Source organism: Psilocybe cubensis, chromosome 4, assembly GCF_017499595.1.
Source record: "Psilocybe cubensis strain MGC-MH-2018 chromosome 4, whole genome shotgun sequence".
Taxonomy (NCBI): Eukaryota; Fungi; Basidiomycota; class Agaricomycetes; order Agaricales; family Agrocybaceae; genus Psilocybe; species Psilocybe cubensis.
This window is the reverse complement of record NC_063002.1, coordinates 3,672,650-3,699,771: the sequence shown is the minus strand read 5'-3', so window position 1 is coordinate 3,699,771 and position 27,122 is coordinate 3,672,650. Positions and strand designations below refer to the sequence as shown.

The window sequence follows — 27,122 nt, the reverse complement described above, 5'->3', positions numbered from 1 at the left end:
CCCATGTCCCCACCTTCAGCAAGGCCCTCAATGACTTTACCGGCGGAATGTCAATATGGCGGATATGTATCACACCCTATTCGGTATTCATTATCGCTTGCCTTGACATCCGCACATTCCGGCATTGGGGCTATTTACGTCCTCACGCGACGGGCAGAATTTGGTATGTTCAGCTCCTGTGACAGAAATTAATCAACTTTGTGGAACGATATGCCCATAATCCTTTGGATGTGAGATCAGGTGCTACTACAGCCTTGAGGACGATAGAAATTAGAGGCTCCTTCATTGTCAGAAATAACGTACGACTATACATGATTAATCTGCCCACAACGGCTGTAGTTTGGTGGGATCGGGTGCATTATTGTCTGCAAACTGTGACATATCTTGACATATGATGGATGAAAATATTGATGGTGCTTATCATCTTCTCCACAAAACATTATCAGCTTCCAATAAATGCCCGCTATTGTCGAATTGAACCCCTTCCTGAGAAAGCAAAGAAATCTTGTCACTATAGCGAGTACCGGTTTTATGGTCCTTCCCCCATTCGCCAAAGAATCCGCCTACAAACAGATTGGAGGCAATGATTCGATGGCATGGCACATAGGGACTAAATGGATTGTTTCGCAGAGCACCTCCAACTATCGGTCATACAGGATGATTGAGCATGTGACAGGGTCCATATATATTACAAGCCATACCTGAACGAGGTGATCCTCCTGCAGCGTATGCAACATCTTTATAGGTTGCAACTCTGCCTTTTGGGATAGTTTTGACAAAGTCGTAGACGGCCCACTGATGCGGTGTAAGTTTCTAATGAAGGTGTAGGCCACGCTGGAGAAGAGCATCAGAGTATTCGCAAGAATTCACCTTCCCTGATTTCGTCCTAAACTTTACACGATCTTCAGATGTTCTTGGATAGTAGATGGATAGGGTCTCGTCATCAGGATCAGGGGCCACTGGCTGGTGATCCCTAGCGGGAAAAAATCGAGAGGTCACAGAGCATCTGTGGTCTATACCTCGTCTAGAGTGGTGGTGGTGAGGAAGTTCTACAATAACTCGTTCCACTGGCATGATAACAGTGCAAGAAAACGGTTTGTTGTTGATTGAGTTTTGGATATTAGTTGCCTGATCAACATTTGATTTTTATACAGATCACGTGAGTTCAATGCATTAGGGTAGGTATTTTCGTGATTTGGCAATAGTCCTACAAGCTGCCTACATGTGCAAATTCCGTACAACTTCCTTTCTCGCCCATTCAGCTACATCAATATTCTCTGAACGTCTCTTGTGGCGGAGAGTGTTCATCAATAATAATCTCGGCGTCAATTTATCCCAAGCATCGCATTTTTGAGTCATCGACATTGATGCTTTCCAAAGCATTTCCAAAAGTTCAGAGGCAAGATTCCTCGCGCCGGATACCGAGGACGTTGTGTGTGACCATCGTTGATGAATAGTAACCGACCTGTGGGGAGGACAGGGTAGTAGTTGTAAGTCACTGCCTCCGGGTGCGTTGAGATTGTCTTCGAATTCGATATTCTGTTCGAACTTCTCAAGGCATTTGACAGCCAGGTCCAACAGATTGGCTAGCTCTGAAAGAGGGGGTCCGCCCAGAGACGAGAGACGTAAAATAACTGGGACAGCGTGGGGAAAGGTTTGTAGCGCTGTGGCTGTCAAGGTATCAGCGTTGGGTAAGCAATGAGTCGCGTAAGAACTTACAGCAATTCTCGATGTCGATGAGATAAACAAGACATCTGCAGATGATAACCCTCCACTCGCCATTGGTCGAGGCTTCAATCTTTTTCTCATCAACTATCACAAGAATGTTTTCGAGAATTTTGATCCATTCCACCCCTTCCGATTTGCTGGATGATTGCAAAATCTGCATTTCAATCCAGGGCAACAAAGCCGACTTTAAGGTTAACGACATCGCAGCCTGCATGTTACACGTCAAGTTTGCCAGAACCTGCGCAGCAATGACATAAACATCAGCCCATTGCCAATTGGAAGGTTCCAAACAATCAAACCTCGATTATAGCCATTCGCAACGAAGCTTCTTCATCCTCTTTGGCGCTTTGAAACAAACTCGCCATCAAATCCCATGTATGTCGCCTCTTCAGAACACGCCAATCCTCGGAGCTCACCATGCCATCGGCCAGAAATTTGATAATCCAAGTCCGCTCCTTCTTCCAGCTATCATCAGCGCTACTGTACAGTAGCCCATAGAGCATTGGCACGTCATCGGTGTCGAGATAAGGTCTTTGTAGCAGGAAACGAGCAGTAATGGGATACACGAAGTTTGATGGATTGAAGATCGCGCGAAGAGCATGCATAAGAAGTAATGACGTATAGGTGGGTAGGCGACGAGGGTTATCGACTTCAGTGAGACTGTTGAATACAGGTGTTGGCATCAAATCTTTTAGAAGGTTAAGAAGGTGTAAAACATGAGGTTTTTCTTGCAAGTCCGCAGTCTAGATAATAATTTAATGATGAAACATCATACAATGACACAAATGTTTACTAACCTGCATATGTTTCCACAAGGCAACGACTTGACAGAGAGCCAAATCGCGGATGTGAACATCCTTTGACGAGAGTGCCCGGATAAAAAGGGATGCCACATTTGTCCTAAACAGTTCGATCCAAGCAAATGCAGAGGTTGGGGGTTCTTCTGATAGGACTTGGCTAAAAAGCAACATCAAAAAAACAGGATCATACAACCCAGCTTCGTGTGGTTCAATTGAAATCTTAGACTGGTCTTCCAAAGACCTCCAGCGCGGGAAGTTAAGACATGTTTTGAGAACGATGACGGGATCCAACGATTGAATGGCTTCCAGTGCGGTATGTGATGGAGTAATGGGATTAGATGACCATCGAGCAAGAAGCGGAGCAACTGATAATTTTTTCTGGACTTCGAAAAGCTGAAATACAGAAAGGATACGGAGGTCGGAAGGAGATAATGTCCCTCGGTAAATTTTGATAAGTGGTTCGATGTGTGTGATCTGACAGGTATTTGTTGGATGGAGATGAAACAATCGGTAAAGGAAATCCACTAGTTTGTCACGAACGCCAAATAACTCTGCTGACGAGCTCAAACAAACTTTAAAGAAATGAGGGTGCTGGATAACGCTTTGAAGCGTTCGATTGACGACTAGGGGCTAACGAAAAATAAATCAGAAAGCAGTTTTAAGCATACCTCACAGAACATACCTTCAATGAACAGGAAGATAAACATGAAATGGCAAGAGAGATGGCAGCAACGCTGGAAAAACAATTTTGAATGATGACTGTGAGCAATGTTTCTACCAGATGGGCCTTTGAAGAGCCAGCCTGTTGAACTAGATATTCTGTTGAAAAAATTAAGTATTGCCCAATAGATCAACTAAAATAAACACCCACCTAACTCTTCCATAAAACGGGACAGTCCTGATGCTTCTGGATCTTCGGCGATTTTATTTATGCATAGCTGCATAGATCGATCCAACAACCTGGAAACAGCAACATTGTCTTTCAATTGCAATACATGTGCCAACATGGCTCCTGTAAGAATAATTTCTGGCGATAGGTCCTTCCCGGGCAAAACATCAAATTCTTTTTGGAGAATAGACAGGATATTGGTTGGCTCTGATTTGAAAATGGATACAATATCAACCAAAGATTGTCGTGCTTGATGGCCGAGAACTGCTGAGCTGGAGGACCGCGCAATTGCAGCGATAAACTTCGGGATGTAGGGTTGCCATACGTCCAGTCCTACAGGAGATCCTGCGGAGAAGTCTGACGAGTCCAAGAAAGCGTGTATAATCGGTATGGAGCATTCATCGTCCATTTGAAGACAATCGGCAGTCTTGAACCAGTCAATGAAAATGTCATGCGGGTATGGTTGCCTGTACATTAACCCGCACACAGTTTTGGCCGTAGACGTCGAAAATTTGCCCTTGCTGAGGAACGACCGGATGTCCAGTTCTATTTTGAGAGACCGTTTATGTTGAGTCCACCGTCCAACCGCTCGCCTAGTAACGTCGACAATATCGCTTGAGGATGGGACCACGGAGCAACCATCCACACCGATGGGCAATGAAGCTTCAATTGCCACAGAAACCAATCCTTCAAGCAATTCCGAATCTTGCATACTATCTCGAAGAGAAACCAACTGAGGTAGTCGTTCCGCCAAAGTATGTTCTGAATGCCAGTCAAGCGTTCCCATGGAACCCAAAACCTGCAGAACGACATCTATAAGAACACGTTTAGACTGTTCTTTCTTAAAGTTATGCTCCAAAAAGTCGAGCAGGTCAAAAAGCTGGCTTGGTTCGAGATACTTGATCCAGATCCTTGCCGTGGAAACCTGTATGTAATGAGACAATGTTCATTTTGTTGAGCTGTAAACATGCTCTCACCGACTCTCCAAGTTGATTGCTAGAATCTGCCACGATAGCATTGAACCAATATCCACTGATATCGGAAAGCAGAATCCGGTCGCTTTCTGAAGCAAATTGTACCGCAGATTCGAGTAAAAAAACGATTCCTGCAAAAAATCAGGAAAATCGACACGTCAAAGGTATATGTAAGCATACCTTCGAGTACCTCTGATGCCAAATTGGAGGTCAACAAATCTTTGAGACCCCCAGGATGAGCGAAAATGATTTCCTTGAGGGCAGAGTAATCGACAGGCGAAATAACTGAAGAAGCTGTCTTCAAAACACGCGCAAGAAGCTTAAGATGGCCTTTGAGAACAGCAGGATTCTCCCGAGACGAAGCTATGAAGTGCAGAATGAGGTGCACGTTTCGCACAACATCATTAAATCTGGGAGTTGCCACAAATATAGTATCTGAGAGGATGGTTTGGCAGCTCTCATCAACGATCTCGGCCGCTGAGGTATTGATATACAGCATGTTGAAATGCAAACTGCGGTTTAACTTGTTAGAATATTATGAATACATATTGAGGTGGCAAAACTCACAGCGTTCGGAGCTCAGAAAATTTAAACTGCAAATTTAATGCTACCCAAACATTCCCTTGTCCTGGAATCAGAACCTCGAGGAAAGATGGCAAGGATGAAGGTTCCTGCGCCAATACAATGGCCAACACACGGGACAAATCATCCGTTCCCAATGGCGAAATCGATGAACGCAACCACTCTTTCAATTCCAAAGTTCTCGATAAGCGCACTTCTTTCACATCAGCTAGAATATCAAAGTCAACAATATTTTGAAGGTCAACATAAAACTTGGATACTCACATACGGGCATATTTTCGAAGCGGGCGATATATTCGTCATTTGTTTGGAGATCTGAGGGGACGGGTGGGGCAAATGAGGAGAATAATAAATTCTGACGCAATATGCTCATTTCTCTTTCGATGACAGATAAGGACTTGGAAAGAATTGGTTCAAGCCTATCCGTGCGAAGAACTGTCTCAAGCTTGGATTCAAACTGACGCAAAAAGTACAGGTCCGTGGTTTTGCTAGTGAGGTTGAAAACAAGCTTGCGAAGGAACGTCACGACACCAAATATTTGAGACGGCTGAAGTGATTTGTTGTTGATTTTGGCGTCCAACTGTTCCACGAAAGTCATCAGCAGAGGACTGGGGTAGGTCTCGAGCCGTTCAGGAGGACCAGCTGTTGTGTTCGAAGGATGAATCAATGTGTGTAGTGCCTCAACATAACGATAAGGTGTTTTCAAGCAACGCTGAACACATTCATCAAAGAAGGTGATAACACCCTCTGTCTCTCCTTGAAATAAGGAATCGTCGGACCCAAGAAGGGTGGGACCCTTCACAGGCAACGCCTTCAGCCATAAATCCGGTTCGTCAGAGTCTTCCTGGAATAAGATGCTCTGAGACAGAATGTGTTCAAGCAGGGAGGTAATGGCTATCCGGATAGCAGGTATTCCCGAGGAAGATAAACTGGAGAGTAAGATATAGAATGGAGTTTGCGAGAGCAGTGCTGGTGCAAATAAATAAACGCTACGAACATTGTAACAACTGTATGACACTTACCGATTTTGCTAGTCCAAACGAACTGGTCACTATTTTTGAGGAGACTTAATGTATGTAGTTGCTGTATTCGGTAAAGTCGGGTCGATGCTTCGGGTTCGTCTGCTAATTCAGGTTTATCGCCATCGGTTGAGAAGGCCTGTAAAAGTTTTCCAACGTCAAAGCGAACTTCAGCGACAACTGAAGGTAAGCAACGATGGTATAGCCAAAGTAATCTCTGAGCACTTTCTGCCAACAAAGCTAGTTTGGTTGGATTGCTTTGAACTTTGGGGTCCACTTTTTGTTGAGAAAAAGCTACCAAAACCTGGAAATCCGGAACGCGACGGCGAACGTCTCTTTCCAAGTCCCGACAACGTTTGTACCATTGCCCTTCTTCCTCATCTTCCTCTAACACGGCGGCAATTTTTCTGAAATGGCCTTTCACGGTCTGATATTTCACCAGGCATCTGGTCAATGCCAAGGCAGTACAATGCTGAACTAGGCCCGAGGGTGACTGCAGGCCCTTGGAAAAGTTGTTTTTAGTGTTCACGGAAGGAAGTATGCTTTCGATGATGATGGATAAGGGTGGTGGAGTTGGCTGATATTGTTGAGTATTCGGCAGATAGAAGGTTGAAGATGGGATAGGTAGCGAAATGATGCTGCCAAAGACTGCAATATTTGTGATCCACTTGGAAGCAAGACGTGGCTCCAGTGTCAGTGCGGCTGCGGACCAGTATCTTACAAATTGTCAATACATACTCTGTCAATAAAGTGATAGGTGTCAAACTCACCCAGCGACTAGTTCCGGACATGCAGAAAGAATTTTCAGAGCTAACTCTTGTTGTCTTGAATCCTCGTTCACCTTAAGGCTTTTCAAAAGATTGGCCAGGATTTTATTGTAGATTTTTGAATTTTTTCGTTTTCCATCTTCATCATCTTTCGAAACAGTTTCGTTGGGATCAGACTCTTTGGGATACCATCCCCGGTCTCTGAAACAAATGCCAGTCCCAGGTCTTGTGCAAATGGCTAAAAGGAAATGGTGGGCGAGATCGGCAGGAATTTGATCTTCATCGTCTCCTTCTGGGAGAATACGTTCGTAGAGTTTTATGATCTATCGAGGTAGTGTAAACCGGTGTAGTTTAAAAACGACAACGGTGCCAACTCACATGACCAAGAGTTGATTCGTTGAATAACCCCACTTTCAGCGTGCGCTTGAGTTTGGAATCGGACCATATTCCAGCCCAACAAACTTCTAGAACACGTCTAGCGAACGAATAATGATCCTGTGCTATGCCTTTGAATATAGCGAGAAAGGCTTCGCGATGTTGCTCGAGAAAAAGCGATTTTGTCTGAGAGGAATTGTCGACGTCGACAAAAGAGAGTAAGAATTGGATATATAGTGTTCGGATATCTGCAAAATGATTACTCGTTAGTTAACTTAAAAAAGGAACGCATCTTAAGCCTACCTGGTCTTGAAAGTGGGTTAGTAGTGTCTAATTCTCCGTGAGTTTTTCTTCGCATGTTAAGCAATTTAGGGAGGGACTAGAAGAAGTCCGATAAGTAACTGAAATGGTCGAAGGATATATGCAATACCTTTATTTCCCATCCAAAACCTTCCAGCACTGACTTTCTGTCTCGACCACTGGCGAAAGACGACATAACATTGAATAACCTCAATGTAACAATCACTAATTCGTTGTTTGATCCTCCGATGTAAGAATTGAGGTGTCGCAAGCGGCTGGGAGTTAGTAGCGACTTCATGATAGGTTGTCCCAAAGCATGGTTGTTGTAATGAGAAGACAAAAGGGTGAGGATGGAGGATAAGATTGATACAATGAGGGCTATCACGTTCGCCTGACGCTATGAAACTGTCAGACACCGGATTCAAGAAAACTGACGAGAACATACGACAGTCGTTTTGTCCCATAGCATGAGCAAATCGTATGCTCCTGACGAAGTCTCCATCCATTCCCTCACAAGAACTAATCGCTCATCTTGAGGCAATATCGTTGGCTCTTGAGGTTTGATCGTTAACTGGTTTCGTAAAGATGTGAGAGCTGTGAATTACATTGAAATAGTTTCATATGTCAATAATAATCCACTAACCAACTGTCACCTCTTCAGGAGCATCTGCATTTAAAGCAGCACGCAGTTGAGAAACATTTGTGAACTTTGGTGTGCTTTCGACGCGAGGTCTTTTGTTGGGGTGGTCGGCATTTGAGGAACGTTTGATGGGCATTATGATTCTTTATCGAACGAATGCAATATGAAGTATGTTGCGGGGCAAATGCTTAGATGAGCGAATACTGTCGGCAATGAGGTGAAGGCAGGTAAAAAACACCAAGAAGAATTCAGATAAAACGGTAAATGGATGTTCAAACTTACTGACCTATATAAAGTTACGCTGAGAGGTTTTACTTTTGTATAAAGAGGGATCAGCTGGTTAAGACATGAAATTGGCCACTGCAACGACTTCCCAAAGATAAAAAATCTAACTAGAAGCTTCATCCAATGACAAAATGCAAACTTGTATTAATTAGGGGACGAAGCCAAATAGCCCCTATTTTTAGAAATTATTTCCCGATTAAGGCCCTCTTTCACAAACCACCAGCATTCCGTTATCCCCTTTGTCTCGCAGGAGTACTGTGGCAATGGCAAGGTCCTCTTCTCCGGAATTCGACGATGAGGCGGACCACTCTGATGACGAAGAGATTAACATTGATCGCCTAATCAAGGATCCCATTCACGACCATAGTACGGTGATGAAGTTCTTTGACAGCGGTGTAGTACTGACTTTGATTTCATTCAGTACCCATATCGCCAACTTTGTCGCGTTTTATTGATACGTACGTCTTTTCCGTCTCAGGAAACTATATTCATACCAAACGACACGTACAGGAGGCAATTCCAGAGATTGCGGAGCATTAAACAACTCGGGACAACTAGTTATGTTTGGCCAGGGGCATCGCACTCGCGATTCGAGCATTGTATAGGTGAAACATAGTTTCATACGCGGCCAATTTGCCTCAGTTAATTCTTATTCAAGGTGTCGCTTATCTCGCCCGACTGATGGCGTCGCATCTGAAGAACAATCAACCGAAGCTGAAAATTACGGATCGAGATGTTGATTGCGTCGAGATCGCTGGCCTTTGCCACGACCTTGGTCATGGTCCTTGGAGCCACGTCTGGGATGGGATGTTTTATACCGGTCGCCTTGTAAGCAAGACACCCTTTGTTGGCTTCTACATGCCTTACACTATTTTCAGGAAAGGAAAGGAGTGGGACGCATGAGGAAGGATCGGAAATGATGTTTGACGCTCTCATTAAAGAAAAACGAGATCCCTATGCCCGTCGAAGATCAGGCTTTTGTGAAGGCATTGATTGCAGGAGACCATTCTAGAACGTATGTCGTCGTATTCACAAATTGGATACCCATTGATCATTTGTAGTCCGTCTGAAAAGCCATTTCTCTTCGACATTGTTGCAAACAAACGGAATGGCCTTGATGTTGACAAGTGAGCTCATTCATATTTCGGCGCACATATACTCATTTCTTTCAGACTCGACTACATTACGCGTGACAGCCACATGATTGGTGATCCAATCTCTTTCTCTCTTGTTCGGTAAGTTCCTTCTTTTCAGTTATACCGTTCCCCTAATTAACAGACGTAGTCTCGTCCATTCTGCGAGAGTGATTGGGGATGAAATAACGTATGAGATTAAAAATGCCAATCACATATACGAAATCTGCTACAATCGATTCAAACTACATAAAACAGTCTACAACCATAAATCAGGTGATTCTCAACAACATGAACCCTAGCACAAGCAATCTAACTCTAGCTTATAGCAAAGGCCATCGAATATATGATCATCGATGCACTTTTGTTGGCCAATGAAGTTTTGCACTTTGCAGAAGATGTCTTCAACGCCGAAAGATATATTTATCTCACCGACGAAATTATGTCCCGCATTGAAGCCTCTACTGACGAAGTTCGTCTCAGGCTTTCTTTTTGAAAATGTTCTCCTCGGCTAACATTTACTCTAGAGGCTCAAAGATGCACAGGCGATTTTCCTACGGATTCGGCGTCGCGAACTTTACAGAAACGTGGATTTCAAAGTGATTGAGTGGCATATGCGCGATGTCTTCAAGAAACATGTCACTGCGGAAAGGATCGTCGAAGCTGCTCGAAAGTTGGTGCTTGACCAGTCAATCTCGGGTGCGCCTGGCTTGGAGAGATCGGACTCTTCTTCTACGATATCCAGTTTGGAAGAAGCCGAGGCCCTCAGAGCCGAAGACGTTATCGTCGACTTCTCAGCGATGCATTACGGGATGAAAGAGAAGAACCCAATGGATTTTATCAAATTCTACACAAAGCGGAAGCTTAATGGTAAGTTCTACATGCCGTCTACTTACTCATCTGTCTTCAATAATATTTCATTTTTTAGAGTGTATGAATGCGGACAACGGCGTGTATTCCAACCTGATGCCACCTGTCTTCGCTGAAGTCGTCCTGCGTGTCTACACCAAGAAGCAAAAGTTCTATGGTCTCGTCCAAGCCGGATATCGCGCTATACTCGCCGAACTTCAGGCTACAAGTAGTCCTTCGGGTACCCAACTCAATCAGTCGGCCGGTATATTGGCTGTCGCGGACCCAAGAGCCCTCACTCCACCTATCACTGAAGCCCCCCTCCACACCAAAAACCCATGTCTCGAAATTCAAGCTTCACCTTCGGATCTGGAACCACTCCATTTTCAAATAATCACTTTACGACGGTCTCTCCTTCTTTTGCCCCTGCCAGTCCAACCCAGAACAGCAAGAAAATCAAGGGACGTAAGCGATCAAGGGAGGATATGATTTTGACCAATTCCAGCACTGCCAACAAGAAACGAAAGGCATCATAAGCCTTGATATTCCATACACTCCTCGCTTGTCATATATATGATATCAGCCTCTCAACCTACACAGTCGTTTTCTGTTACGCATTTCCTTCCTTATTATAGACAGAACATTAGCACACTTTACATCATTTTCATATGCATCTTGACATTCTAGATTAGTTACACACACCACAACCTATTCCCATTTTTATACTTTCCATCCTGTATCATATTATGACTGCCATACCTTCATTACATAGCTCTGTACATATTTTTACAACTTTTAAAGCAATAGTAGTAATAACCCTCCATCGTGTATCTTGCCCCCTGCCTTCGACCTTGTTCTCAAGTCATCGGGATCTCTTCAAAATTTCTGGATTTCTGGGTTACAAGACCATGATGATGCTGGAACAGTCACCGACAGCGACTTTGTCGTGGTGTCGTTGGCACTTTCCCGATCAGAAGCATGCGGACATTGAAAACTTGTTTGCATTCTACACACGACTGCGGCTCAAACATCTTCTTTGCATTGACTTTAAGTTTCTCTCCATTCTGGCGTTTTTTGAATATTGATTCTTCTAAGACTATTCCATAAAAATGTTGTTGGTGCCCGTTTATGACCAGTTTTCTGCTGGGCCTAGGCATTTTTAGCATAAAATCCCGAGCCAGCCACCACCTTGAATTCGTACTTGTCCAATTCTTTGTCCACCCTGCATCAGCATCAGAAAACGAACGGATTACACGCAAAGCTTTCAATATGAATCTTTCTGCGCCTCTGGGACTATGATGATCCGATTCATTGTCGTGAGATCAACGATTCTCTGTATGATAAACCGAGTTAGCACTTCAAACCTCTTCGTTTCTCATGTCGTGATTTGCGGCTAACCAACGTTTTTAGTAAAAGTATTTTCTTATTTGGTACCTTTTCTTGACAGGTACTGTTTCCATTAGAATAAACAACAGTTTTCTGTGTTATTTATCTTTGGGAAAGTCCCCAAGTTCAGCGATTACGCGAAATCAAACAACTTGGAGCCACCACTTATGTATGGATCAATGCAAATCACACTCGGTTTGGACATTCGTTAGGCAAGCCAACAATCCTATACCTCATCTCAAGGATAGAATTTCATGCAACCTTTTTGTTAAGGTGTTTCAAATTTGGGGAGGAAACTTGTTACCAAACTACAACGCCGACATCCAGAGTTAGGAATCACTTCGCGCGATATAGCATGTGTTGCGATTGCTGGGCTCTGCCATGATCTTGGACATGGACCATTTAGCCATGTCTGGGATGATTTATTTATTAGCAGAGTGTGAGCCTTCAATTGTTCTCCCTAGTTATCAGAACCAATGTCTGATGTTTTACTAGCCTAGGGCCGCATAAATGGTGCCATGAGGAAGGGTCGGAGATGATGTTCGATTCACTCATTAAAAATAACAAGATTAATATGAGTCTGGAGGATCAAAACTTCGTCAAGGCTCTTATAGCAGGCGACCATACCCGAACGTCAGTTCAACCTCTGTGTGAACACCTTAATTCTTGCTGAAATTTCCTCCTTATTCAGACCCCATGAAAAAAAGTTTTTGTTTGATATTATTGCAAATAAGACGAATGGTCTCGACGTCGACAAGTAAGTTCTGCACTAGTGTGGTTGCTCTAAATTCGTACGCATTGATTAATTGCGGGATCATCATCTTTACAAAGGCTTGATTATCTTTGTCGTGATACTGCAGTACTCAATATGCGAATGATGGTCTCACTCATGTCACTGCATAGGTCAGTGCGATGGTATTGCATTGCGGATCTCATCAACCCCACCTCATCACTACGAACTGGTCAGGTTATTATCGGGCGCCAGGGTGGATCCTCAAACAGGTCATATATGCTATATCGACAAGGATATACTAACAGTCGAAACGTTTTTCCTGCATCGTCGTTACTTGCACAACAATCTATACAACCACAAGACAGGTACGACTAAAACCAACCTATTAGGCAGCTTTATATGTATTTCTGACCGAAATGTCTTAGTCACGGCCATTGGTTACATGATAGGGGATGCTTTCATCGCAGCGGACAATTATATGAAGCTTTCAGAGGCTATCTATGACCCTGAACGATACATCACATTGGATGACCACATCATGAAACAAATTAAAGAATCTGATTGTCCAGTGAGTATCATGTCCTGCTCTCATTGAAGTATATGGCATCTTATGATTTTAGGAATTGGCAGAGTCTCGAAAAATTCTCGAACGGATTACCTCAAGGGATCTTTACAGAAAGGCCGGTTCAAGAATGATCCGGTGCTCTGACTTTCCACGAATTCGAGCCTATGTCACTCCCGATAGAATTGCGGAGGCAACCATCCTATGCTCAGAAAAGATGGATTCCAAGGATCAGGAAATTGCATCTGTCCTCCAACCATCGGACATCATTGTTCATTTCTCTTCAAGACACTTTGGCATGGGGGAACAAAACCCAATGGATATACTGAAATTCTACAGCCGGGACAACTTGAATGGTAGATGTGTTTGTGACATTGCATTATTCAATTTCTTCCTAACCAATCTTTACAGATTTTCATAGTGCACGGTCTACTGGCCAATACGATCCTCAAGAACCTGTTTGCCAACATTTTCTTCTAGTTTTTGTGAAACAGGAGAAGTTTCTGGAGGTCGTGAAGGCGGGATATAAACAAATAGAAGAAAACTTTATTGAGCACAAAGTCGCCGAATCCAGCCCACCTGCCATTGACAGTGCTTAAACTCAATTTACGGAAAGGACAAAATCAGAATGGGAATCGTTTACAAGGATAAAAATGACATATTTCCATAACAAGTAGTTCAGAACCGAGATTTGATAAAATGGTAAATTTGTACATAGCGACCTTGTAACAAGGCACCAATTTAGATTTGGAAAACCACCTTCTTTACATTCTAGAAGGAATATAAGTGGATATCGCATTAAAGATATGCAAGGCCAATGTAGTAGGTGCCTTTTGAGGTATCTATAAAGAGCCTGTGAGTATAAGTATTACTCTCGAAACGAAACTAAGAATTACCAAATGTCCAACGTTTTCCATGGTTATAATGGAGGCGAAGCGTCGGCCAGACGCAGGGTCGATTAATGCTTTATGCAAGTATGTAGGTCTTGAAAAAAAAGAAATATAAGCTGCCTTGAAAGTGAGCCTAGAAGAAAGGAAGCACATAAAATCGGGAATGGCTCCCAGGATAAGGTGAACAGGAATAGAATGACAGATCCGGTCGAGGTCGATCAATGGTGCCACGCCTCCTGCTTCGTCAAGGTACATACTCTTAAAATATTAATTAGGTTAGCGTAAAGTGAATTGAAGCACATGTATACTGACAATTTCTTGCGGAATAGTGCAACTTTGGTGAAGGAGGTTATCGTAAGGATTCCGATGAAAAGCGTGTGTCTGTGAAAGTATATTCATTGGTCATTAGGACGTGTACAGGAAGTCAAATTGACTTACGACGAAGGAGTCCAGAACGCGCATGTCCCATTGAGCAGAGCTATTGCCTTGAACAAGGAAAGACCGTTTGATCTCTTCGCGGCTTGTCCAGCACTCACGTCGTCGGCTTGCCCTATTGACAAGCTTCTGCGCAAGTGAGGCAAGGTGCATCGACCCAAGGGGACTAACGAGTGGTTCTATGATGACGAGCTTGGAGAATCGGAACACCGGCATGATATGATGGAGCAGCAACCTGAAAGCCATTTGGAGTCGTTATACAAAGGATGCATTGCAAACAAAACAACATACATGGCATTTGCTCCGAGGGAATGGCCTATTCCAGTCAGGTTCCTTTGCGTGAAGTCTACGCGAGCTTCGAGGGTAGGACCCGCGGACAAAAAACGATGAACTGCTTGGGCATACTTCTCGCAAGAGACTTTGAATATTGTTAGTTCCTTGATCCAATCTGGGATAAATGGAAGGAAACACGAACAGTTCGTATAATCAGGATGGTCCTTGAGTGTTTGATAGTTCAGATGTCCGGATTCTCCATGGTTTGGGCAGTCGATTGCCCAGACCTCGCGGATGAGGACGGTGCTTCCTGGCTGCGAGGCATACCTGAACAGGTCTTCCAAGGCCGGCTCCCAAGTTTCTTTGTGGAAGCTCGTCGAGTGAAGAACGACGAGGGTCTGTGCCAAAGGGTTTGCCTCGATTTGTGCAAAACCTGGCAAACGGTAACGTTTGGCAGCAATGAACAAAGGGTAGTCGAACGACGGGGGAAGAATGAACGAGTCGACTAGCATTGTGCTTGTGTTTGCGGTATTCCTTGAGTTATGAAGATGCAGGTAAGAACAACTTGCGATGCTGAATTGCGTCGAACTGTACCTTCATATATACATCAGCAAAATACTAGTATCTTCGTGCCAAGTTGCAATGCACCGGTCAGTAGTCGACAATTGTTTCCGATGCCTGGCGTTAATTGGGAGACCTATTTCGATACCAGCGTTAAAATTAGAATATTAAAAGTGCTTCAAACGTCATAGGAGAATACCATGTAAATTTCGTTTCCATTCAAGTGAAAAGTTTGCAATCTCGGACTGTGCGGTGGTCGTTCCGCTGCGGGTGTATTAATAGCCGAGGTCAAGTGGTCAACACGAGTAAACCGGCCCTAAACGACGTGATCATCGACGAGCTCGACGCGCTCGGGGTTCCATCATTCGTGTTGCCATCCATGTCGGCGCCGACCTCAAAATTTGCTTTGTTCACCTTCAACACTGGCTCCACGTTCTCTAAAGCTTTACATGAACTTCCATTCTTTTTGCGGGTCATCCGATGCGATGATAGGAGTGGTGTCCACATACACAAATTTTCATCAAGATTTCATTTCAACTAACGCGTTGAGCTGACCTCGGTGTTCAAATCAGTACGAACGGATCGACGCACCGTTCTCCGAAGGTGAAGTAGGCAAAACAGCAAGTGGACTTACTGATAGTTACTGAGCGTTCAACTGTCTACGTACCCCTCAGGCCGTTGGGCTCGCGACTACAGAAATCCACTTTCAGTCAACACCAGCCAACATACTTCAAGTTTTTCCAGGTCGATGCTAAGGAACAAATCCAGTCGTCCAAAGACCTACTTTCGCTCGAGTTTCTCCTGGTCGATACTGAACTGTGGAACAAGACATCCAACTTCGGATGCAATCATCGCCGAACACATCATCTGCCCATTCAAGGCAAAACCAATTTTTACCTTTGTCAATAGCCTCTTCTGGGTAATCTCAGAACGATATAATTGGGGTAAGGAGGGAAATGCCGTAATGTCATTGAGGATTGCTTCCAAGAAGAGCCTTGCAGAAATATATCTGTATAGCTTACACGTTTATCTTGCTCGACTCCGAACAATTCCAGGCGACCAAAATTCTATGTTCTCAGTGGTATTTGGGGAGTAATAGCCGGCCAAACTGCAGATTTGCTACTCAGAAATCTATTGGCTCCTTATCCTCATCCGGTAGGCACGACCGATGCCAATCCAGTTGTCTAAGATGTCGATAGATGCCTCTGAGTCTACTGCCGTAGCACACGCAGCAGCGGCATCACGGTCCAATGTTATGCTCTCAAATAAGTGCGTACGTTGTCCATTGCTAAAGATTATTTCATCCTGGTTTCTAAGAGCAATGCTCTGTGCTACTGTATTTTGGGTAGAGTTATTGTCGAATGCAGAATCGAGGTACTTTGTTATCATGATGTACTATTATCACTGACAAGCTATTCTACCTACTGATAGATGACACAAAGGTTGCCTGGCACAGGCCCATCGTATTAGAATCGGAACCGGAAGTCAGACGAGGTTAATACAGTTCTGATTGGTATTCCGACTATTTCTGTATAATAATCTGTTAATAACCTGTTATTTCTGGAAACCAAAAATTTTCAAAGCCCTATTCATTATATCGATCATCTGCAGCTCAGATTACACCAATTATAAGGGGATTCAACACTGAACCGAGAATATGTATCACCTGGTGAACATAGGAATAGGTGTGGAGTCGCTGAACAGTCGACTGGATTTAGTTACGACCACAAGACCTATAGATTCCCAAATTTCTTTCCAATTCGACATGGCTTGTAAGCCGAATTCAGATGAAAAACAACATGATAGATTGTCTTGTGATTGTCACTGGCAAGTTTCGTTCGTATCGTATCTAAACTTGCATTTCTTGTATGACGATATCTTCAAAACTCTTCGAATCCACCTGCAGCTCAAACTCATGCGTGTCATCACGGGCACCAGGTCCTTTGTCAATCGCAACCAGACCGAATACGCCTTTCGGTGCTAGAACTTTCGCGTCAGGATCCCCCGAGGTTTTCTTTCTCCCCTCTTTTCTTCCTTTCGTGTCTGTATCTTCCCTCCTTCGAACCCTAGGTAAACTAGAACGTTCTCTCTCTCGCCCTCTTCGCTCCATAATTTCGTCATGTCGATGTTTTGCGGTTTTTCCTCGGGCGACTGCAACGTTGGCAGCGGCGGTTTGGTCGACCCGCCCACTCGACCCTACTTCAATCAACGCGCGTGCCGCATTCTGCTGAGATCCATATTTCTTGAGAGTGCGCACTATGAGCGCAAGGTAAACTATCCCCAAGAAAAACACGAGGGTAATGGCAATCCGAGGCCCGAGTATAGCTTTGGCCCCCAAAGGCGGTCGATCCTCTGGATCTAGGACTGAACCAGTACGCCAGACGAACGACAGTATGGCAGATAAAAATAGAAGCATTGACCTTGGGGTCTAATTTCAGTGACAAATACAACATACGATGAAGCAGAATGCTTACCATGCCATCCACACAGACGGTGTTGCTAGCAGCACCCATACGTTCCACCAAATAAGAGTTTTGGTTTTCTGGGCCTCCTAAGCAATTTCTCTGACGTCAAATTTCAATCATGTGTGTGGTAATTGCTGTCCTCACCTCTGCCCATCTAGATGCATGAAACATGCTCCGCATTGTGCCGAACCTGACAATATACATACATCCATACGAAAGGCTCATTAAAGCGCATATGAGCGATAATAGTGCAAGCGTTCGCGTAACTGGGTCCTCTGCCGCCTCAGGTATTTGAAAAATCGTAAGGATAGCCCTAGGTTAGAACAAAGTTAAGCATGAAAAAAATGCGTCCAATAGCAAACTAGACTCACGACGCAAGTAATGCAGAAACTACATTCAAAGTCTTCCATTCACGGAGCAGCGAGTCAATGAATGCTTCCCACGAATGTTTGAACCTAATCAAAGCCGGCGAAACGACCGCTGGGGTCCATTCGTCTGGGAAAGGTAGAGGCATGTGCATGAGACTTGTAGCAGGAGCCGTGCCAATGTGTGCCGACAAGCCAATACCGGATATAGCACCTGGCGACAAAGTTGCATTTGTGGTTGGCCCCTTCTTGCCTCCACCGGATCGAGCTTCTGGATTTACGGCTTCGGATTCCCCAGGAGGATGAGGATGGACATGTCGCCCGCGAATGGTCCCACAAGAAGTATTGATCATGCGCTGTATGTCTGGTCTGCTGACATCGGCATCTTCAAATATGCGAGCCACACGAGAAAAATACATGGCTGGCAGACGAAGTAGTAAATTCAGGTAAAGTTCGCGCGGAAGGGTATCCGTGATAAAAGTCTGGGTATCTTTGAAAAAGGCTCGCACTGATGCAACAGGGACGAGGTCATCGCAGTCGCATGCACCGCTGGAAGAGGATCCACCCAACTCGACGTCGTGAAGGTGATGAAAATGGCGGTGGGCAGTGCCGCAGAAAGGAAATCTTCCGGACCTGAATGGGTCGATTGGTATGAAAGGCTCCTCATTTGAGGACCTGTTACTACGATGAAAGCCTGAGGACCAATTATGTAGCATTCGAAGAGGCGAAGCTGCTCGCGACTTTGACTGTGAAGGGGAACGAGACGTTAAGTAATTATCGGAGTCTTCCTCCGGATGATTTGACTTGAAAGGAGATGATCGAAGAGGCGGTGAAGAATGAGAAGGCCCACTTCCTCGGGCGAGCCGTGAAATGGCTGCTAGAGTTTTTGCTTAGAAATTTTCGAATGACTACAATGAGATATTGCACGTACCTTGTCGCATTGCAGGCAAAGATGCTCGATCGCTCTCAGTGGAAACGCGCTGACGCGGCGTCTCCTTCCCTGAAGACATTTGGTCCGATGTACCTCGCATTGGATGATTGATCGGATGAGGCTCAAATCGTGCGGTATGCACAGCGACATGTGGGGTTCCCCATACATTATGACTTAATTTGTGCAGATCGGAACCATCGAAACTTCTTCGCCATCCGCGTTTGATACTACTCGAGGTAGTGAATGTCGAGGTCGCTAGTGCATCCTGGTTGGAAAGTTTCCTGTTTGAAGGTAAAGCTGAAAGTTTATCTGAAGAAGTTATCTTTGAGGATGTTGTAGTATTTCGCGATTCCACTGAGAAAATTTGTTGTCGGTGACTGAAACTAGGCTTATTAAACAGCAAAAAGACGTACCAGGACTAGCGATGGATGCTACAGAAATCTTAAACCTAGGCGCTGCAAGTAAAATTACACCATAGATGTCAATTCAGGTGGATATACAGACTGAGCATTCATACCTGGACTAGAGCTTGATGATTCCACTACCATTTCGGGCATGTCGTCTAATGACGGGAATGGTACTACTGAGTCCACTGATTGCATAGTATACGATGCCGTTAGTGTCAAAAGCAGCAAAGAAGTGACACTAGAGCGAGAACAAAACGATTGATAGGCATTGCGAGTTGTGGGATTCCGAGCTTTTATAGGTTCCCAGGCAAGTAGGGGTAGGCATTGTACAGTATCCGCAGTAAGGCTTCACAGTCGAGCAATGACGCTTCCATACGATGCTTGTAAGTGGAGAATGATTCTGTATTCCGAAGAATCCCTGCACGAGCGAAGGAAACCCGCTTTTGGTGTTGTCGGGGAAGGAGGAAACGCGGTGCGTCACAAAATGTCACGCGCCTTGTCACTGCTTCAATAATAGGAGCGTGATTTTTCAACTTACCCATGATATCCCAGGGCAAACCAGAGATATTTTTATGCTTCCGCCATTCCCTTCGCAAATTTGCTGTGAGTTTCCGCTTCTGTATCATTGGAGAAGGTAAAATGAGATAATGCGTGATTATAATCCGTGCTAAGAGAGAATGATTGACTTTATGATACAAATGTGATGCCAAAATGTCGAAAGCTGAAAATCAAAAAACGGGACTCATCGCCATGAAGCAGAATCCTGATTTCATTCGATCCTACCGCGAAGCCAGCTCAACAACCCTTTGGTGCCCTCACGCTCCCATACACGCCTCTGCGGGACACGGAAGCTAAAATTAATAAACTAGTCAGTACGCAACTTTGACGGGTTCGGAGACGATGACGCACATGTTCCCATCCACCAAAAAGACATCCAAGGGCAGGAGCCCTAGTTCAGGAGGGAGCTTTCCGATCTCATTATCCCTCAAATCTAGCTCCTCCATCTTCCAAGCGGGCACCTCTCTGTTTCCTTTGAATGACTCAGCCAAGTCCAAAAACCCGTCCAACTCTGATATCTTGTTGCCCCTCAGGCGCAGATGGCGAAGGCCCTTTCGTTGCGGTGAAGCGAGTATAAGCTCCATCAAAGCCGGAGAAGTAAGCGACGCGTTTGTCAAGCCGTTGTATGAGAGGTTGAGAGTCCGGAGGCTAGGAAATAGCTTGCTTAACGTTGGAATGATGGGCTCGTTGATTCGAGGCGGAGAGCTCGTCCCTGTGCTGGCATCTGATCCACCCGCTCGGTGCACAGGAACTAGGTCGTTCAGATTACAGCCTTCCAAGTCAAGTTCCTCTAGGTTAGGCAAAAATCCACTGGCGGTGATGTTATCTAGAAGCACAGGGAGTTCGAAGGACCTGTCCAGGCGTCTATTGGCGAGGATAAGAACCCTGAGCGACTGAGCAAATGGTTGGGCGACAATGGTTGACAAAGGTAAGGTAGGAGTAGGAACGATCAAATCTCTTGTGCTAGGTGCTCCTGTTGACGAGAACGACGACGCTGAGGGAGCGGCCATCGAGAATGCTCTCGAGTGTCCAACAGCCTTGCTGGTTGCAGGCGCAGAGGCAGGCAGTTTGAGGGTCTGAGTGGTGTGAGTGAAATACTCAGCACTGCTCAAGCCCGTCGAAGGAGATTTCTGAGTTGGAGTGCCATTGCCATCGGATGAAGTTGCTGTCTGCGTCGACTTGGCTTGAGCCTGAGCCTGAGCAGCAGCAGCAGCCCTCGCTCTTCGTCGCCCTCCTTCTGTAAGCAGGCCTTGCTCAGCCTCAATCTCCCATGCCTCTTTCACGACTTCTTTAGGCTTGGTAGATTTCGGTGGCGTTTTGGCTGGTGGAGACTTGGCCTTTACTTCTGTAGATGCCGCTGCCCTAGGTGCCCCTGGCGAAGCAGGAATAAACCAATCATCCTCTAAGGCTGCTTGGGATGCGGCGGCCTTCTTCGCATTAGCCTTCCGTTCCATCTCCAGCTCCCAGGGCTCTTTCGCTATTTGTTTGCCCACCAAGACACGAAGTACGCCATCGGGCGGATCCTCCGTCGAGAAATCAAAATTGAGATCTTGTTTCACGTCTTTCAACGCTTGGTTCGCTGCATCGTGTGTGACTTGTGTCTCTGATAGATCCAATAATCGAAGAGACGCAAATGCAGGATGTGATAACAGAGTAGGCGGGAAAGAATCGTCGCCTATAGTTGCTTTATGAAGTTTAACCTCTTTAAGCTTTTTGAGGGATGCCAAATTGCGCAGGAGTGTTTGGGAAAGGCCAAGTGGATTTCCAGACAAATCTAATTTGGTTAAGGAGACCGGAATAGAGTCATCGATAGAATCGGCCGAAATTTTGTTGTCACTTGCATCAAGAACAAGGAGGTGAGGTAGGGGAGTAGTGGCATGAACGACTTCGGGAGTAAAAAATCCTCCAGAACTTGTACTGTGGTTTGATCGCGAACGAGGGTTTGTTCCGGCAAAAGGGGCGTTGAAAGGAAGAGATGTTAGAATGTTGTGAGATATATTTAACGTCGAGAGGTTTGGAAGGGCGAATATTTTGTCGGGTAGGGTCGTAAGAGAATTGTAGGATAGATCGAGAACAGTCAATGCAGTCAAGTCTGCAAACGTATTTGGTAGTGATGATAGTTTGTTTTTGTGCAACTAACGAAATATCCTTGTGAATAAGATACGATAGAGTTAACAGAACTAATACAACACTTACATCGATGGTTTTTAAAGAGCCAAAGAGAGAAATTTCGTGCTGGATCTCCTGGATGTCGTTGTTCCATGCCTTTAAGACAGTTAGATCTTGAGCCTCAAACCACGCAGGTTTGTCACCTCCCCTACGGTTTGGTTTCGGTTCGGAGGGTGGCAGAACCGGCTCATTGGGAACCGATTTTAAAGGGTCCGGACTGAGGCCCAAATGGATCTCAAATAACGCTGAAGGAAGACACGGTAATGATCTTGTGGCAAGATTTAGCGATCCTGGACTTTGACTAAGTTCAGTACTACAAAACAAAAGAGAACTACCACTCACCTGTACTGCGGGCTTGTTCAATGGTATCTCGAACAGGTAACCTTCCGAGTAGGTCTTCCTCTTCTGGAGGCTTCACCTCTGGGAGAGCATCCGCAAGGTCCCCGATATCTTCCAACCCACGAGACCCAGCTCCACTTCCTAATTTCGCTTGTGCCTTTTTAGCTTCTGCTCGTTTCAAAGCGATGGCCTCTTTGATGCTCAATGTTGGTGCTGGAGGGTCCTTAGGTGGAGGTGGGCTTGTATTAGCTTTGGGTTTAGTTGGTGTCTTAGACCGAGCAGTTGAAATAGTTCGCGTTCTGGTAGATGCAGCGCTGGCAGACGGCGAGCTGGTTGTGGCTATCCTTGACTTTCCCGGAGTTGTCGGTGGTTTCAACGATGTCCGAGAAGAGGAAGGCTGCGGAATACGAGACATTAGGTATATAGAAATGAAATGGAAATAGTAGGAAAAATGTGTTCAAGCAGTTCCGTCGCGAATCCTTGGCGTCAGGAGAAGCGTGTCGCGGAGAACGAAAATGTTAAAACTCCGCTTCAAGTCAGCATGATGCTGTAGTAATACTTTCATGGTTTCCTTCACGCCACATTCTACGTTCCTGCTCATTTTTTGTCAATGCTGCAGTGCGATCCAGAAAATCTCCTCTACTGCTGCCTTTGAACTTCAGCTTTCTGCTGCTAGTACGATGAAGTTCAACTCCACGGCGAAGGTTACCGCAAGTGCCACAACTTCAATGAAAAGGTGCCAACAACTTAGCGAACCGAAAGTCCTTCATTGTCGTTCAAACTACTTTCGTTCAAGCCTTGATCACCTGGTCAAGTACAAGAGCTTCTATTCCCTTTCACCTTGCGTGATATAGCTCGGTTCTCTTGGATGACTAGAATCGTTCTCTTCTAACGCTGGTTTCTCGGTGCCCTGTTTCCTGGTTAATGACTGAACTTTGTGGAGCGCCTCGTAAAATGACAACATATCGCACTTCTGAAGCCGGTGAACTGCTGCTGCAGGAACTTCTTCTCTATACCCCTCCGATGCTAGCTCGAAATTCTAGATGTTGACGACAGCTATGTTCAGACTACGTTCACAAATTTACTCAGATTACCCAGCCAGTAACGCATATTGAGCACCGAGTCACCTTCTGAGACATTATTTGGTGAAGTCATAACCCTTGCATATCGGGTGGTCAAGGGTCTGTAACACGCCGATTTTTCCTGATACCGACGCTTTACGTCAATCTATGCATGGAACGATTGCCATGAACTAGTAACGCCACTGCCTGCGCTTGTGGCGACCTTCGAAGTGCGAAGGATCCATTTTTTGTGGTGAAAAGATAAGATTAAAAAATGGTTCACCGTTAATTTCCCGGCTTGCAAAAGCCTATAAAGATTGCTGGTTTTCGAAGTGTGGCTTGCAGAGTGAAATCCATTGAGAAATCTCAATCATGTTGGCACTCTTCTATGCGCTGGCCTGTCCGACAGTGGCTCTGGGAGCTTCAGTAATGCTGGGGTCTACCAACGTTACTGGAATAGATATCGGCCCCGTATCCAAATTTTTAGGTATCCCTTTCGCTTCAGCCCCGTAAGTGTTTACTCTCTGTCGGCACTGCCCCAGGAAATCAATTGACATTATGGATTTTCATTGATAGGCGCTTCAATTTACCTGTACCATTGCAATCCTACAATGGACCCATTGACGCGACGAAATATGGCCCCGCTTGCATCCAACAATCCATGCCAATTATTTCTACTGATTTCGAAACTGCCGAGGAATGTGAGTTGCCTACAATATGTAAATACAGTACTACACCGGAGAACTGACATGCTAATAGGTCTATCTATCAATATAATCAAACCAAGTGGTTCCAGTGCACAAGCGAAATTGCCTGTGGCTGTGGTAAGTTGGCCGATATTGACATAGGGCTTTTGCTCACCGTGTTCTATTTGATGTCTTAGTGGATTTATGGAGGCATGTGAAACACAAAAAAACTTAAAATTTCATAGTACTCATACCATCATCGTCTCAAGGTGGATTTATCCAAGGCCGTTCGGAAGAGTTGGTACTCTTTTCTCTTTGATGATATGATTAACTGACTACGTACAGTGTTGACGCTCAGGCCACGCGTACCGTTGAGAAGTCCATCTCGGCCGGCACCCCCATCATCTTCGTTACGATGAATTATAGGTATGCTACGATTCCTGTCATTTTTACAATGAAAAACTGATCTCGAGAACGAATTTCAGACTTTCAGGTATATCAGTAACCTATTCAGATATAGAATTGATTCAAACTTTTTATTCAACAGCCTATGGCTTCTTGGCGGGATCAGAGGTTCATAACGAGGGTATTGGCAACTTTGGCCTCTATGATCGTGAGTCAACTTCGATAAATATTGTCTTGAATAAATGCAGACAGTAAATTATCCCTCTAGAGCGTGTTGCTTTGAAATGGATCCAGACCTACATACATGCATTTGGCGGCGATAGCACTCGGGTTACTATGTGCGTCGACCTGGGTCATATCGAACTACAGATTGCTCAATTTCGTTTCATTTTCTAGTTTAGGACAATCTGCGGGTGCTATATCTGCGTCACTTCAGATGCTTGCCTTCGGCGGTGATACCCAGGGTCTGTTCCATGGTGCTTTTATGCAATCAGGAGCTCCGGTACCTGTGGATAGCATGTTGAACGGTCAAGTGCGTCCTTTGCCATATGTACAATGCCATCTTTTCAATGATTTTTTAGGGTGTCTATGACTTGATTTCTTCCAAAACAGGTTGCGACAAGACACTTGATAGCTTGAAATGCCTCCGGGAGATACCGCTCGAACAGTTGAAATCGGCTGTTGATGCTTCTCCGAACTTTGTTGGACCTGAGGTGTGTTGGTCTTTTATCGCAAAGGCTTTAGGGCTAACAATGATTTATACAGGGACTGCACTTGGCATGGCCTCCTCGAGCAGATGGCATATTTCTTCAAGAGGCTCCTATGAAACAAATTTTAGCTGGAAAAGTCTCATCCATTCCTATCGTGTCAGGTATGTCTGGTGGACCAGTTCATAAAGAATTTACGCTGATCTCAGGCCTAGGTAATTGCGACGATGAAGGTACTGGCTTCTCGATATCGCCGCTCTTGGCTATCCATGTACTGTGAGTTTCCATTCTGATTCTCATATGAGCTGATCTCGACTCATTGAAACCAGTACGGAGGACTCTTACCGAGGTTGGATTCGCGACGTCTGGTTGCCGAATGCCACTGAGGACGAACTCTCGAAGCTCTGGGACTATTATCCAGCAGACCCAACACAAGGATCTCCCTTTGATACAGGTCTCAATAACACCATCTACACAAATTACAAGCGGGTATCAGCATTCCAAGGAGATATAGTTTTCCAGGCACCTAGAAGGTTTATGCTCAAGCATATTGCTTCAAAGCAGAAAGTCTGGAGTTACTGTTGGTCGATTTTTTGAAAAGAATCCCAAAAAACCAATTTCTTACCTATTTTTTCAGTGTCCAAACGGTTGAAATTATCAGGACCACTTGGATCGGTAAGTTTTGTATTGGAATTTTATGCCGAGGGTTTTCGTCGCTCACCTTGAGCGCCTTTATGTAGGACCACGGATCCGATCTTCGAGTCAACCTTACGGACCCATACGTAATCAGTTTTGTCAACACGTTGAACCCAAACGTCGATGGTACTACAGCATGGCCCGAATATACAAATGACACTCCCAACATGTTAACTTTTTACGACGATCCACTTCCTTCGCCAAACGTAACCCAGGACACATATAGGCTCCTTCCGATGGAATATCTGTCCAATCTCTCTCTGGCCTATCCCATTTGACATATAGGTCTTGTGCCCTCTGTACGATCTACACGCCATTGATTGACCGCTTTAACGAGCTTTGTGTTACGCCGTTGTTTGTAGTTAAGCTTGTACTTGTATGGCCGGATTCGAACTAGTATATTGAGGGAATGTCAACATTTTCTGTTCTGACTTGTTCTGTCTTGTGTGACAACAATAGTGTTTTAACCCGCTACAGCCACAGCAAGTTTCCACTTTGCATCTGAACATCAATTCTGTTGATTCCGCGTTCAAAAAATGGTTTTTCGCTTTATCAAGTTCATCCTGCTGAGTCGGGAACTTGTAACGACCCGTTGCCAGTTCCTTGGCCTTTTGCGCTGCAATCTGCGTCTCAGCAGGCCTCCATCAACGTATACTTGTTCAATTTATCTGCCTTTAATTATGCAGGGCCTTTTAAGAGTAAATCAATTCCCATAGAGGGAATTTCTCTTTGAATCGTCTTAATGAATTGCCCTTTTCCTTAACCGGTGCTGTGGGCATTCAATTTAACATTTAAGGCAACACCAATCCTTCGTGGAAGCGCCGCTCTGAACAGATATGGCATCGGAAATTTGTGTACGAGCGCTAATTTAACCACCATTATATTCAATTCAAGCATACTCGGGTTTCGTTTTCTCATCATTTTTCTTCAATTTCACCTTTGAAGCTCGCGTTTAGTAAAATGAATGTGGCAATTCTGAAAATATAAATGCACTGCTACACATTTGCCAAAGTCCGATTTGTAGCTGCAAAGAATATCGTCGATGAGAATTTGAATGATTATTGTCAATTCCAGTTAGTCTTTCATGTTTCCCGCAGAACAAGAACCTTGCAGAACTTGATGTTACGGAAAGCTCCGAGTAGAGAAGGTATA

General features: G+C 44.8%; 7 protein-coding genes across 7 annotated transcripts; 3 read left to right on the top strand and 4 right to left on the bottom strand.

Moving 5' to 3' along the window:
• Positions 1–315: 315 nt before the first annotated feature.
• On the bottom strand, positions 316–8,210 carry JR316_0005366 (uncharacterized protein; the record flags this gene model as incomplete). The annotated part of the gene is made up of 19 exons (XM_047891126.1): positions 316–365; positions 702–795; positions 1,240–1,670; positions 1,720–1,966; positions 2,028–2,471; positions 2,526–3,158; positions 3,211–3,347; positions 3,400–4,342; positions 4,395–4,522; positions 4,572–4,903; positions 4,959–5,181; positions 5,238–5,942; positions 5,996–6,708; positions 6,763–7,082; positions 7,138–7,382; positions 7,438–7,513; positions 7,565–7,831; positions 7,880–8,028; positions 8,078–8,210. The coding sequence occupies 19 exons, from the start codon at positions 8,208–8,210 to the stop codon at positions 316–318; spliced, it is 6,270 nt and encodes a 2,089-aa protein (XP_047750887.1).
• A 412-nt stretch (positions 8,211–8,622) lies between these two features.
• Positions 8,623–10,877, top strand: JR316_0005365 (Deoxynucleoside triphosphate triphosphohydrolase SAMHD1; the record flags this gene model as incomplete). Its single annotated transcript, XM_047891125.1, has 13 exons — positions 8,623–8,725; positions 8,781–8,817; positions 8,870–8,964; positions 9,018–9,187; positions 9,238–9,249; positions 9,301–9,374; positions 9,421–9,486; positions 9,532–9,594; positions 9,644–9,768; positions 9,822–9,964; positions 10,020–10,362; positions 10,421–10,748; positions 10,775–10,877. 13 exons carry the CDS (start codon positions 8,623–8,625, stop codon positions 10,875–10,877), a joined length of 1,662 nt encoding a protein of 553 aa, XP_047750886.1.
• A 1,388-nt stretch (positions 10,878–12,265) lies between these two features.
• JR316_0005364 (Deoxynucleoside triphosphate triphosphohydrolase SAMHD1-like protein) lies at positions 12,266–13,621 on the top strand (the record flags this gene model as incomplete). The annotated part of the gene is made up of 7 exons (XM_047891124.1): positions 12,266–12,360; positions 12,419–12,484; positions 12,559–12,630; positions 12,695–12,825; positions 12,886–13,028; positions 13,081–13,378; positions 13,434–13,621. The coding sequence occupies 7 exons, from the start codon at positions 12,266–12,268 to the stop codon at positions 13,619–13,621; spliced, it is 993 nt and encodes a 330-aa protein (XP_047750885.1).
• Positions 13,622–13,786: 165 nt separating this feature from the next.
• Positions 13,787–15,132, bottom strand: JR316_0005363 (uncharacterized protein; the record flags this gene model as incomplete). The annotated part of the gene is made up of 7 exons (XM_047891123.1): positions 13,787–13,864; positions 13,919–14,006; positions 14,064–14,170; positions 14,225–14,293; positions 14,351–14,582; positions 14,639–14,765; positions 14,823–15,132. 7 exons carry the CDS (start codon positions 15,130–15,132, stop codon positions 13,787–13,789), a joined length of 1,011 nt encoding a protein of 336 aa, XP_047750884.1.
• A 1,898-nt stretch (positions 15,133–17,030) lies between these two features.
• JR316_0005362 (uncharacterized protein) lies at positions 17,031–19,499 on the bottom strand (the record flags this gene model as incomplete). Its single annotated transcript, XM_047891122.1, has 7 exons — positions 17,031–17,601; positions 17,656–17,732; positions 17,791–17,959; positions 18,018–18,885; positions 18,943–19,296; positions 19,356–19,397; positions 19,460–19,499. The coding sequence occupies 7 exons, from the start codon at positions 19,497–19,499 to the stop codon at positions 17,031–17,033; spliced, it is 2,121 nt and encodes a 706-aa protein (XP_047750883.1).
• A 619-nt stretch (positions 19,500–20,118) lies between these two features.
• JR316_0005361 (uncharacterized protein) lies at positions 20,119–22,830 on the bottom strand (the record flags this gene model as incomplete). The annotated part of the gene is made up of 4 exons (XM_047891121.1): positions 20,119–20,200; positions 20,259–22,042; positions 22,104–22,321; positions 22,419–22,830. The coding sequence occupies 4 exons, from the start codon at positions 22,828–22,830 to the stop codon at positions 20,119–20,121; spliced, it is 2,496 nt and encodes an 831-aa protein (XP_047750882.1).
• A 1,075-nt stretch (positions 22,831–23,905) lies between these two features.
• On the top strand, positions 23,906–26,248 carry JR316_0005360 (Lipase 4; the record flags this gene model as incomplete). Its single annotated transcript, XM_047891120.1, has 10 exons — positions 23,906–23,985; positions 24,053–24,177; positions 24,710–24,775; positions 24,836–24,905; positions 24,964–25,099; positions 25,149–25,280; positions 25,333–25,550; positions 25,604–25,854; positions 25,912–25,949; positions 26,015–26,248. 10 exons carry the CDS (start codon positions 23,906–23,908, stop codon positions 26,246–26,248), a joined length of 1,350 nt encoding a protein of 449 aa, XP_047750881.1.
• Positions 26,249–27,122: the final 874 nt, after the last annotated feature.